We start from the raw sequence: 13981 nt of genomic DNA, 5'->3' as shown, positions 1-13981 counted from the left end.
AACAAAACATTGATGAAATGATTGCATACTTTTATGAATAAAATTGAATCATTTTTATTGAATTATCACTATTTTGTATGGATACAAAGGAGGAGTGAAATGAAATCTACAATTCAATTGATAAATTTACTTTTATTTGCACTCATTAATTCAAATATGTTTATTACTTTAACAAAGATATTATTTTAACTATAACTTTTATACATGTTTGCTATTTAACTTCAAGATCGTTGAGAATGTTTTACGTTTTTTCGCAATTACACATTTAACGATGAAGTTTGTTCGTCGTGAAATTAAACAAAGAATTTAATAAAAATGCCCTTGCAGTTAATAAAATAAGTATTAGTAAGTTTAAGAAAGACTTTCGGCTTTAATCTCCAACCCAGACGCTCGTGGTGCGCTGGGGATGAGATTAAAATTTGTTGAGCATATTTTACGTTTTTATGTCTTCCAGTGCTCAAAATGATATGCAATTGTGGCCCCGGGCACGAAATATTATTTATAATTCATTAATAATAACACTCCTCGCAATAAACAAAGGAAAATATGTATTAACGAATGCCTGGAAAATATGTATTAACGAGTGCCTGGTTGCCGTTCAAACTGATAGATAGCGTGATTCATTCGGTTCGTGTCCTTCACCGTAGATGACAGCACCGTAGGGGAATAATATTATTTCGTTTTTATAATACAATTTTATAACAAATACACATCCCAAATACACCAAACTTATTTATAATGTGTTACAATATTTTTTAAAACATTGTGCAAAGGATCCCGGGTGTAATTTGAATTATTATGTGTAACTGTAAAACACCATTGTTCGTACAAAAAAGTATTTCAAAATTCAACATTACTTTTAAATAACCGTACCGATTATGCTGAAAATCGGTGGACGATCGTTAAATAAATTACATAATATTAATAATTCAAACGACGAAAAACATGGTTGAAAAGTCAAATCGAGTGGAATAGAGATAGATGCGGCGCAAGCGTACAATGAGCGTAATGGGACACATAGTAGTGGGAAAAGGTGCATTAAGGGACACTTTTTTGTGCGTGCAGCAGGCGTTCATCGATTTATTAGACGTCACATCAAAAAAGAAAATAAATGTTTTGTAAGTATAACTGCGTACACAGGTAAGTTATGAAAAAACTGCAATCAATATCAGAAACTATTACAAGGAACTAAAATAAAGTAGGCTTACCACGAAACTTAACAAAGAAATGTATGTAAGAAATTTGGCTTTCAACACGGCAGAGAAAAATCTAAATACAAAACTATTCAAGTACCAAAAATAAATTAAGCAATGTAATCATTAAAATCATATAATTTAAAATTTAAATGGCTAAAAATAATTTGGTGTTTTCACACAGTTTCTATAAGATTATGTCTTCTGTTTTAATGCATAACTTAAACAATGAAATAATTTTAATAATTGTATGCATAAGCATAATATTGACCATAAAAAAAAACACTGCAACATCAAAATTGTTGTAATGAAATTGATCACACGCACACATCATTCAGTTCCAAAATGACAACGGTGTTCGATGACTGTATGTCATAGTAGTAGCCACACAAAAAACATTTTTCTGTACTTTAACAAAAAATTCCTTTGTAAACCAGTACATCCTGATGTGGCTGAGGCCACAACCCAAAAAATTTCAAGCACCTGGTATTGGGGGACTGAAGAAACAATGGGATAGGTACAAAAATATTTTTGGAGATTATTTTGATATATAAAAATAGTTTTTAAGTGTTTATCATTATAAGTTATTTTTTAATTATCATTGTGACTTACTAATTTACTTCCCCTCGTAGTAAAATTTTGAGTTCACAAGCTGGTAGTCATTATACATTATGTTCTGTTGATTGCGTATTGTACTTTAGGAGATGCTTAAGATTTTCATGTAGCTGTATACTGCCACACAGTCAATAACTAAGCATTCAGTTTACAACTGCTTGTTTTCTGTGCTTAAACTGTGTGGTTTTGCCAAGTAAACCAAATGTAGTGCCAATGTTTCTTGCAGGGCAAAGCATTTTCATTCTGAAAGAGGGTTTTGCGTATTTTTAAAATTATAGTTTTTAGTTTTTAGTGCACTTCTTTTGCAAAGGAACAAGTTTTTGTTTCATTGATTGCTAAAATGCCTTTAATGTAAGCACATTTCCTAACAACTGCTGTAGATTTCCGACTCAAAACTACAAGCAAAATAAATGCTTTCGAGCTTTAGTCATCAAAATTTGTACTTACCATAAACGGGAACTGTGATTTTGGAAAGCTCCGTGAAGAATGTTATCTCGTGTTTGTAGTCCCTGAATTCATCAGGCAGGAACTTGACCTCGAAAACAGCAGAAAGTCCTGGAGCCACACGCATCACAAGATCCTGAGATTTGTAGTTTATTTGGAAGTTCGGAGAGTTTGTGGAGGCCATGCGAAGAGGTCTGGGCATCTGAGAACCACAATAATAAATAAAAAACCAGAGAGTTTACTCATCATTCTACAAATGCACACATTTTTCATACCAATGTCGACTAGGGGCTATACCTCGTCTCTGAGCCTGATGCAACCAACCATCCACCGTCAACGTTCATCACTTCTTTTAACCACCCGCCATTTCGTATGAGCCTGCATGTATTTGTGTATACACAGCTTAAATATAGAGCCAGACGCTCCTTGAAGAGATGCCCCATAACCCTTAAATAATAATTTGAGTCAGTGCCCCATAACCCTCATACAATAATTTGACTAAGTGGCCCATTAACACTTAAATAATCATTTGACTCAGTACCCTGTAGTGCTTAAATAATAATTAATCTCAGTTCCCATAACCGTTAATATATAATTCAACTCAGTGCCCCATAATACTTCAATAATAATTTTGTAGCTCTAAAATAATTTTTTCTAGTGCTCCATAAACTCTCAAATATTAATTACTTAGTGCCGCGTAAACCTTAAATAATAATTCAACACAGTACCCCATAACACTTCAATAATTTGTCTCAGTGCCTCGTAGCCCCTAAATATTAATTCAACTCAGTGCCCCATTACAATTAAATAATAATTTGACTCAGTCACCTATAACACTTAAATAATAATTTTACTCAAAGCCCTGTAGGCCTTTTATAATAATTCAGTTCATAGCCTCATAACGCTGACGTCGACCTCGGCTTTGTCCCTTTAAGCCTGGTCAGACTCCTCTCTCTTTGCGGTCCCATGACATCCCTAAACACTCCTTCCTGGCATTTTTACCGCCAATATGTACGCATGCTGTGATGCGTGACGTGTGTTTGAATGGCCCGCCACAGACTCCCGTGAGAGGGCGCCATAGCTTCAGTGCTCCGTCCCCTTACATAATTATAAATTAAATTGTAAACCCTTATTTTTTTTATCCTAAGCATTTTGTGGCATGGCAGGGTTTTGCTTAATAAATCTTATATTAATTTTGTGTCAAATAAAGACGGCAATGGACATTCCTGAGGCGGACACGAGTCCAGCCGTAGCTAGACATTGTTTTAATATTAATTTTTGAATTACTATATGTTTTAATCATACTAGCCACGAGAAAGTGTACAATAATTGTATGAGTGTTTTGTGTGTCTAGTTTTTAATATCCCTTCACACACAATCATAAAAACGTAACGGTAGTTTGGTTCGGCGCGAGAGACGCCATGTAGCCCGTGCAGAGCATCCGATCGCCCCAGTCCTTCGTAAGCTCCGGCCGAGAGCAGATCCACCAGCACCTCAGGGACCTCACCACTTGTATTCATTGATAAGTAGTTTTCCGTTCATGTTATTAAGTCTTTAAATCTTTTTACGTTTCTCCTAGGGGCTACTCTCAGCCGGCGGGCTGTTTAAATAATTATTCTTAATACTCTCTGCAGGTATTTAATCCACCTTACATAATTCTTGTGGCCTTGTGTGGACCACACCGCGACATAAACTGATTTGTGCCTCCAGCTTTTTAACTGTTTACAGGACGATGTATACAGGAGCGTGTAACTTCTTAATAAACATAGATGTGTGATATAAATGGTGTTCCTTTCTTCTTGTGCCCACGTGTATAACACCTACTGCATGGCGGCGTGTGGGATGTCCTGAGAGCCCACCGTGATAATCCTTAAGGCGTACCCTACACTGAGAGCGGGCCAGGTCTTGGCAATTGGTGTGCGAAATGTAGAGGGTCCAAATCTCGCTCCCACATTGAGTGGGAGTCTTCGTCGGGTCCGTGTGTCCTTTCATACGGTGGCGCCCATACAGGAGTTCTCGTATCAAGCCCTTTAGCCCAGTCCTCAAAGATTAAATAATAATTTGACCAAGTGTCCGTAACCCTTAAATAACAATATTAAGTAAAGGTTTGTAATTTGTGTATTCTGGTCCCAGAGGGTCATGTTTTCTTCCAGCAGACTAGCAACATATTCCAAGCATTAACTGTAATGCCTGATAATTATTAAAACAAGGTCATGCCAAAAAAAAAAAAAAAAAAGTAGCCAACAGGCCAAGAAGCTGAAATTAGTAAAATAATACATGATCATCAATTTTTGTTATAAGAGTTATTTGCACATGAGCTTACATGTCATATTTTTTTTATGAGAGTAATTATGTATTCTTTTATAATGTTGATTACATGAATTCCACTATGGCATAATAGTCATTGTCGTGGCACGAAGGCACTGACCAATAACCATTTTGTCCTATTCCTGCAGTCTGAAGACATACCCCGAGGTAGAACGTTCTCAGCTCCGCTTGGAATTTATTGTTGCGTATCATCTTAAAAAGTAGGTCCACTCAAATCTGAAAGTATACCGTAATTACTCACAGATCGGTCACCTCTTCGCATGGGTCACACCCTTAATTTTAGGCAAAAAAATATAACTGTTTTACCGTAAGAGTCGCCCTCGAATATGGATCACACCACAAATTTTTCTCCAATAGAATACAAGTAAAGTTTTTATGGTCCATGTCTCAGCTTATTGCAGCGTAAGAAACACTTCGTCATTCCCCTCCCCTCTTTTCCTTAGAACTATCTAACAAAAAAAAACAAAGGAAAAGTGTTCTCCTTTCCCGGTCTATTAGTTTTTTACCCGTCGCCTTCACCAAGAGACAAAAAAGACTGTGCTTAACAGCGCAGTTCATGATGCCTTACACGCACTGCTGAGCTATTTTAATTAAACAATTTATATTTACTTGTGCCATATTTATTTAAACCAACACAGGCTAGTTATTTAAGCACATAATCAACAACAACAGTGCAATGATAATTTTTTTGTTTTACTCAAAATGGAAAATTTGCATATGGATCGCAGTACATTTTACTAAAAAAAAAAAAAAATATGCATAAAATCTGCAATCCATACGCTAGTAAATACAATATTTCTCTCACTTTTCCATGACCAAAATTTCCTTGAAATATGCCTATTACCTATTTTGTGATACACTGAAAGAAATAAAGAATATCTAACCTCCACCATCCCCACTTACAGCCTAACTCTTTCTAATTTATTTCAAACAGAATCTCGCATACATTATTTTATAGTATGACTATGCACTAAAACAACATCTAAAAAAAGAATTACTAACACAGTATGGATTATGACACTGGGGAATTTCCATGACTTCTCTAGCATTTCAAGTCAATTTCCTGAACAGGTCAAACTTCCCTGACTTTCAACAATGTGGAAACCCTGTTAAAACTCTTTCAATACATCTTCAGAGTCTGCCTCGGGCAGAAGACTTTTTAATTATGCATTTTTTTAACCCTTTACTGAGACACTGAAATTTACGTTCATTATAACTGTTAGACCACAATGGTGAACCAATATTCTCGTATATTGCAAGTTAACAAAATGCTACTAGAAATTAAAGATTTGTGACATCCAGCATTCTTAATTTTTTTTCCCCGGGACTTTCTCTAGAATTTTAAGACCAGTCCTCCAGTTTCCTTACTTTTTGTGACTTTCGTGACCGGTAGACAAATCTGCAGTCAATACTGCTTGCTCCTGGCTCACACTTTAACTAATTTCTTCTTTAATGAGCCTGCTGGGGGTCACACCGAGCCGTACTTAATGGGGCCCTTCGCTCCTTAACCAGTGAGATGTTGAAGGCGTCCCTTCCACATTTATACCAGCTGAGAGGTTGCTCCAGACAAAGTTACCTAGCATCCTCACTAGCATAATCACGACGGGCTCGTTTAACTATTTGAATGAACAATTTTTCAAAGTTGCTGATATGGCTAACTGGAAAATTGGCACATCTCTAAACAAATAAACAAAAAACAAGTTTGTGCCACAAGCCATCACCACATGTTTAAAACAAACAAATTTTGCCATTGCAACCACTTATCTGTGTGTTGTACTAGGCTTTATAATAACAACAACAACAACAACTACTATTCCCTGAGTATGCATCCCGCAGATGATGACAGACATCAGTTACAATTACAAATAAATAAATAAATAAATAAATAAATAAATAAATAAATAAATAAATAAATAATAAATTAGATATTAATGTGAATTTTGAAATGAACAGTCACATTAAGTAGGTAAGTTAAGTCCTGCAGCAACGAACAAAATTTCAAAATTCATCATTATTAGCTGTTCATCATTACTGAGACAAAATCTGAAATGTTGCATTCAAACTCAGTCAACATTTCAAGAACATGCATTACCCATACAAGAAAGAAGTTTATTTTACATTGATCTAAAACCAAAACATTTTCAAAACTTGCAGTAAGAATTTTACTAAGCTGCAAGTAAATATCAATAATACCTTGCCAGCATTCCGAATGGACAGAGCAACCGTGCTGGTATCCCCTGGTTTAACACACTGAAATAGTATTATCCGTGGAACAATCCTGAAAACATTATCCAGGCCGAAAAGTTTTTCATATTTGGAGTTGGTCTGCGGCACAGCTAATTTCTGATTCCTCTGCTCCGTTGTCATCAACATTTCTTGCATAAATAAGCATGGAGGAACCTGCAATCAATAACCAAAAACTGAGTAGTTACAACCAACATTTATCTCAAACACAAAGCACTTCCAAAAAAGATCGAAGACTTGACTTTCCCTGCATTTTATTCTGTTAAAAAATATTTGTGCCATGTTGAATATTAATTGTGTGTTCTAATTTTAGCAATCATATAGTCAGCGTAATACCTCTCACATTTCCTGTATTAAATAATAAGTATGCTGACCACCTACATTCTTCAATTAAGGACGAATGCTAGCACACCCATGATTTACTTAAAACATTAAAGAGATAAAAAGAAGGTAATAATTTATTTGATTTGTAACCATTGCATAATCATATTCCATTTCTTAGCACTAATTTATAAACAACTAAAAAAGACCCAATGGCTGAAATAAATTAAACTGAGTACTATTAACTAAACCTGCATGGTTAAGAAGCTTGTTTGACCAGTTTCCATAGCATGAATGAATGGTTACTTATTAATGGTCTAACTGTTCAATCTCATGTAGGTTATCAATAGTTCCAAACTGGCTAGTTAATGGAACTTTCGCGCAGCTCTTTGGAAATCAGAACCTTGAAGCAGAGTTTAAACACTGGTTGGCTTACAGAAACACATTCCTATGTGACAGTGAAGTTAATTATGCAGTGCAATCGTCTTTTCGTTTGGTCGTGTTTTTGTCTCGTTTTGACTGTTGTGCTGAATTTTTTGGATTCAATATTTTTTGTGCTGTCATCATTTGTAGGGGTTTTTTCGTTTCTCTTTTTTTTTTTTTGAAAACTATTGTGTTTGTTTCGTCTTTTCGTTTTGCTGTGGTTTTTTGTCTCGTTTCTTGAATTTTTTTTGGGTTCGGAATTTTTGTGCTGTCATCATTTGTGGGTTTTTTTTCGTTCTGTTAGTCCATTTTTCTTTGTTTTTTCCTTGTTTGTTGACCATATTCCTGTTGTGGAATATTGTGTGGCGTTAAATCCTGACAACAGCAATTTTTGCTTAATTTGTGTTTTTTGTCATTTGTGTTTTTTTGTAGTTTTCTTCTGCAGACATACATGTGCTAAGCAATGGCGTATGTCCAAAAGCCTACATCAAGTCATGCACTCCCATTGCACAAATCTTTCAAAGATAATGTCACTCTAATGTGCCTTGAGTCCCTACCGGCCTGAGACCCTTCACTCAAGACACTATGCCTGGTCTGGTCAGAGTGCTATCCACACCCGGAAACTAACAACGAGGCAAGAACGTATCATTTGCATCATCCCTCCATCAAGAGGGCATCATTCCACAGCATGCGGGGTATAACCACTGCTACCATGAGACCTTCACCATTCTGAGCCTGGCTTCACCAGGAATCTCAAGCAAAGACCTCACACATCGTTAATCAAATTAGTAGAGAACAGTCATGGAGTCTCAAGTCATCTGAACTTTCAGAAATGTACCCACTCATAGGCCACTGTTTTTTGAGACGTCCCAATGTGGTTGCATGTGATTCAATACAGTTTTCGTTGAGGGTTCTCATTGGCCCAGAGTGCTCTAGATGAGTTGTGAGCCAGTACCAGAAGCAGCACTTTGAATTTTAGCCTAGCGCGAAATGAATCCACAAAATATTCCAGTAGCTATTTATTCAATTTTAAAAATTCAGAAGAACCATTTTATTTCTTAATGTGAGACATTAATTTTTATTTGTTAAATAAAAGTGATCCTCGAAGGTTTTAAAATCCCCTCCTACCCGGTCACACATACGGTGTGCAGAGCTTCATAAAAACCACGAAGTTTGAAAACTGCTCAAGATAGTATACTACGATGAGGACGGATAAGTAGTTCTGTTTCCTTATCTTGTTTTTAAACAGAATTTTTTAGAAAGAGTGAAAATGCCTAAAATGTGTGTTAGAATTATTTTCGCAATTTATTATGAGAAAGGGTAAGTTATTTTAAATAATATAGATAAGGTAAAAATGTTGCCAGTTAAAAAACAATGATTGTACGATAGTCCACTAATGTATCAAACTAATATGATTTTGAAATTTAAAGAAGTTTTAATCATTAAAAGGAATGAAATTTACCTCCAAATTTCTACAAATGGGGTACTTTGGAGGTAGGTATTGCTCCAAAACCTAATTTTGAATCATGTTAAAAAGTTGGAACTAATTGGTGATCAAACAACATACAAAATTTTTATGGAAAACACTTTTCCACTGAAGAAATTTAAAGAAAAAGTTTCATGGTAAAAAAATTTAAATTAGATTCAAAATTGTAAATTAATTGGATACAATTTTTATTTTCTTTATTTATAGTGTATAAATGTAAGCATAACTATTTTCTTATTATTGCTAAATTTATAAGATATTTGCAAATTTAGTTTACATCTAGTAATATAAAACAGATTTTTTTAAATTTTAAATTTCAACTTCTATTCACCCCATCCTACTCTGTCATGATAATAAGTTTATATTGGTGCCCATAAGTTTAAAATTGCACTAACCTGCTCAGGTGCACTGGCAATATCTGTACCCAGGAACAAGGAAAATATCTCTCTCTGTGAAAATCTTTCCTGGGTAGGAAGAACTTCAACTACATCACAGCTTTCCACATCAGACTCCTGTGAGAAAAAAAAAAAAAAAAAAAAACGTCGGGTCAAGTTCAATTTACGATACAGGATTTCTGTTGGTTGGAAAAAATAAAGGAGAAAAAATGTATGCCATGGAAGTTGCAATGCGGGTGATAACAACTCCATGGCTAACAAATTTAATTGCAGAACAAAGGAAAATATGGTATATGAAATTGGCAACAGCAAAAGACAAAATAGCACCGTGAAAACTAAAGGTCGAATGACAATTCAGTTTTGAAGCGATTGTGTTACAAGAAGGAATGCATTAACAAGGAAATAAATATTTTTATGTAGTGAATAAATAGGTACAAAATAAGTAAAAAGTAGATATTAAAAAATATATTGGATATGTGAGGAAATAGGTAAAGTAGTCACTAGAGAAGAGCATAGTTGATTTCAATTTTTTTGATTTTTTTTTGTTAACTCTTCTGCCTAAAATTAATGTTTCCATTAGCATGTTTATTTATATGAAATTAATATAACGGTGCAATGTAGAGGAAGAATGTTTGGTTGTGTGATTTTAGTTGTGAACAGGAAAACAACGGTTCATGTTTTGCAATATAGAACAAATTAAATGGAGGAATGGCAATTGTTTTTTTGGCATAAATTTTATATCTGCAAGAGAAATTATTGATAGTAAAAGATTATTACCATAAAGCCAAGAAAGGTAAGTGGGTTTTTATGGCTTTTAAATGTTTGTGATTTGTCGTATTAAGTGCATTTAGTTTGACGTTTTAGGTGAGAAAATAGTTGTGAGTTAGGTTTTTTTTTCAACCGGTGAAGAGAGAGAACAAAGCGAAAGTTTGGTGAGGGTAATTCAGTTAATAAAGAAAATATAGTTACCTTTACCTTGAGATATGGCAGGGATATTGATAAGTCATCAACAAAGCTGTGTTGAAACAATTACAACCTGTACGTTCTTAAGGTATATGTGGGGAAATTTATGACTTTTGGCGAGAGAGAATGTAGACGCAATAAAATTCACGTATTCATTTAGGTAAATTATAGGTTTAGTTTATCATAAAGTAGACTTAAATTATACCAACTCTAGGTTGTTTAGTAATACCAGTATTAAATTTGGAGAAAGGTGAGACATTTTGCCATAATATTTTCAGAGTATCGTGAAGTAGACAAAAGTCTAACTGGTCTATTTATTTAAATTTATGAAAGAATGTCTTGTAGAGAAAATATTTCCTCCGTATTGGAAAGTAGACTATAGTCCCACCAGGTCTAGTCTATTTTATTTTATTCTCTGGTATTTTGTTCTCCATATTTTGCCACCCTTGCCGCGACATTTATTCTTAAGTATCGTGCAGTATGCTAACAAATCGGGCACACTGTAATATTTCACAATACTACCATAAGAAATTAATTTAAAAAAAAATAATGAAATATTGGTATTGTGAAATAGACTAGAGCGGGTGGAGATTATAGTATACTTTACAATATCAAAAAGTTTAATATTTAAAAAAATTAAATGCATGGAAAATAGCGTGTTTATAGTTCCCCAAAACCCCCATATTCCCGCACTGGTCCAGTAAAACTGTAGGGGTGGTAATGACATGAGAAACACCATCTTAGTTACGTCATCTGTATTGTTATAGAATCGCAAAGTAGAAGACTCCTAAAAAGTCTTACTGCCTTAAGTCACTTTTGGTATGAACAGACTTGATAGATATCAAATTAAAGTCTGTTTGCTTAAGTTTATATATACTCAAGTTGGTATGGTTGGTGGTACTGAACAATAATTATCTATAAAACACAATCATGTCAGAGATTATATATGGTTATTGCTGAATATCTCTTGCATTAATTGGAAATACCTTCGACAAAACTTTCCCAAATTAATTTTTTTACATAAGTAGATTATAAATAAATTTGCTTTTATCTATGTAGTACTAACGAGTGGTTTGTGAACTACAAACAACCAAAACTCACAACCTGAGATGTTGCACTAATTTACAAACTACTTTGGATTCAAGCCCATCATACTTTTAATATATCCCCAAAACTCTACATTTACAATTGAATATCTTTATTTGGTAAATATGTACAGTTGCGGTAGATGCCAAAAAAAATGCTAAAAATCTGAAAATACTTTTATTCTGTGCTCTTTCACTTCCTCTTTTCAAATCAACCGGCGGAGGTAAGAAATTCCAAATACTTTAGGAGATATCTAATTTTTAAATTTCATTATATGTAGAGTCGCGGTAGATGCCAAAAAAAATGCTAAAAATCTGAAAATACTTTTATTCTGTGCTCTTTCACTTCCTCTTTTCAAATCAACCGGCGGAGGTAAGAAATTCCAAATACTTTAGGAGATATCGAATTTTTTAATTTTCATCACAATACCTGCGTAGTATGCGGCGATCACCATTGTTTCTTGTCATAGATAATAAGGTTTCTTGTTTACGAGTATCATGTTTCTTATTGGACAATTTTGTCACGTGACTGTTCCGTGATTGGCCAGTATTGAAATGAACCAATAGGTGATTATTTATTCCGTGATTGGTCAGAATTCAAATGAACCAATACGTGATTATTTATTCATTTATTGTTCAATACGATGTTTAATTAATCGGTCAACTTCTGCCGTGAACGACTACATCATTTCCTTATAGTGGCAAAGGAAATGTACCCGCCTCCAACTTAGGTGAGTTTTTAACGTTTCTAATTTTAAAGTATTACTTTTTTATTTGGATATTGTTGCGCAAGTATTAAGTAAAAAAAATTACGTGAGTTGTTAATGTTCATCATTTGTCCGGGTTTTGTTAGGTCAGGTCAGTTACATTATAAATAATTTAAAACTAAAGAACCATTAAATTAAATTCACATTATTTTTAATGTCCGCTTAGTTTGAAAGTATTTATAATGTAACTGACCTGACCTAATCAACCATTTTATTTATTACGCATTCACTAACACACGTCAAAAAAAAAATGGCGACGTTCGAAGGGTTAAACGGGCGTTGTATTGCTAAATTAAAAAATTCGATATCTCATAAAGTATTTGGAATTTCTTATCTCCGCCGGTTGATTTGAAAAGAGGAAGTGAAAGAGCATAGAATAAAAGTATTTTCGGATTGTTAGCATTTCTTTCCGCATGAATACGCAGGTATTGTGATGAAAATTAAAAAATTCGATATCTCCGAAAGTAGTTGGAATTTCTTATCTCCGCCGGTTGATTTCAAAGAGGAAGTGAAAGAGCACAGAATAAAAGTGTTTTCGGATTTTTAGCATTTTTTTTGGCATCTACCGCGACTGTACATATTTACCCTTTATTTAGCCAAGTGGACTAAGTATCATTCATTCAAGCGAATTATATTTTTTAAAAGTAATGAACTATGAAATGATTCTACTGCAAATTAAATACAAGTTGACTTCTGCTTATTGAATTCTAAAATTTGTTCAGTATTAATACCATTTAGTAATAAAAGTATAGTATTAATACTGTGCTTACCATTTCCCACTTACAATGGACCTGTGTAGTAAATTATAATAGAAGCTTCTTACTTAAATCTTATATACCTTGATATTAAACCATTTATATCTACAAATTCAAACATATATTACCACGCTAAGATAATATGCCAAATTCTGCAACACATTGTATCATTGCAAACATTAAATGCGAACAATAACATTCATTTGCGCCCTGTACGTATTTCAAATTTTTTAACACAGGATAACAAAACACCATCGTTTTAAATTTTTTTTTTTGCTTTTGAGTAAAATACGGATGCAAGTTGCACATATAAAACACTGTAAAGTGAATGTCGGAACGCATACAGCATGGAACTACAATTCAGCTGCCAGATAAACATTATACAACAGCCAAATCAGCTAAGTCAATATGTAAATAACTGTATCTTAGGGCGCGGTTACACGGGAGTCTGAACTACTTCAGGTGAACATGTTCAGCTGATGAGTGCGGTTACACACAGTCTGAACATGTTTCGTTCGAGGCCATTTCCCATTTAACTTAAACAGGTTGGCAAAGTAGTTCAGATCGACATATCTTCTACATTAGCCTCTGATTGGCTGTTTAGAATATAAACAGTCTTTTGCAGAAATTCAAGATGGAAAGTGTTTCTGGCACAAGTTCGAGTAATATTTTACCGAATGCAACAAAAAAAAAATCAACAGATATATATATATATATATATATATTTTTTAATTGATCCTGACCTTAATTTTCTTAAAACTGAGATAGGTACTCTCGCTCAAAAAATAATAATAAATAAGTTTAAAAATTATACTGTGCATGTTGTTTGAATTCCCGATTTGTAAAAAAAAAATATTGAGCAATATGAAAACACATTCCATTTGTGCTGATAATGCTGTATAAACAAGTGAGAAAATCCCGCGTTTTCTGGATACAATTACAAAATAGAGATCAACAACACA

At 34.0% G+C, this 13981-nt stretch overlaps 1 protein-coding gene across 1 annotated transcript in view; it reads right to left on the bottom strand.

Annotated features, from left to right (window-relative positions):
* The window catches only part of LOC134537853 (hydrocephalus-inducing protein-like), a 184325-nt gene extending 170649 nt beyond the window's left edge, over positions 1-13676 (bottom strand). The window contains exons 1-5 of the mRNA XM_063378731.1: positions 13364-13676; positions 13035-13124; positions 9450-9566; positions 6774-6980; positions 2256-2454 (exon numbers count right to left, since the gene is read on the bottom strand). Of these exons, the coding sequence (XP_063234801.1) occupies positions 2256-2454; positions 6774-6980; positions 9450-9566; positions 13035-13037 (526 nt within the window). The 5' untranslated portion in view covers positions 13038-13124; positions 13364-13676. The remainder of the gene's footprint in view (positions 1-2255; positions 2455-6773; positions 6981-9449; positions 9567-13034; positions 13125-13363) is intronic.
* Between the last annotated feature and the right edge of the window lie 305 nt (positions 13677-13981).

Source organism: Bacillus rossius, chromosome 12 (assembly GCF_032445375.1).
Source record: "Bacillus rossius redtenbacheri isolate Brsri chromosome 12, Brsri_v3, whole genome shotgun sequence".
NCBI lineage: Eukaryota > Metazoa > Arthropoda > Insecta > Phasmatodea > Bacillidae > Bacillus > Bacillus rossius.
Note: the sequence above shows the minus strand (reverse complement) of the source record. Positions and strands in the feature narration are given on the sequence as shown.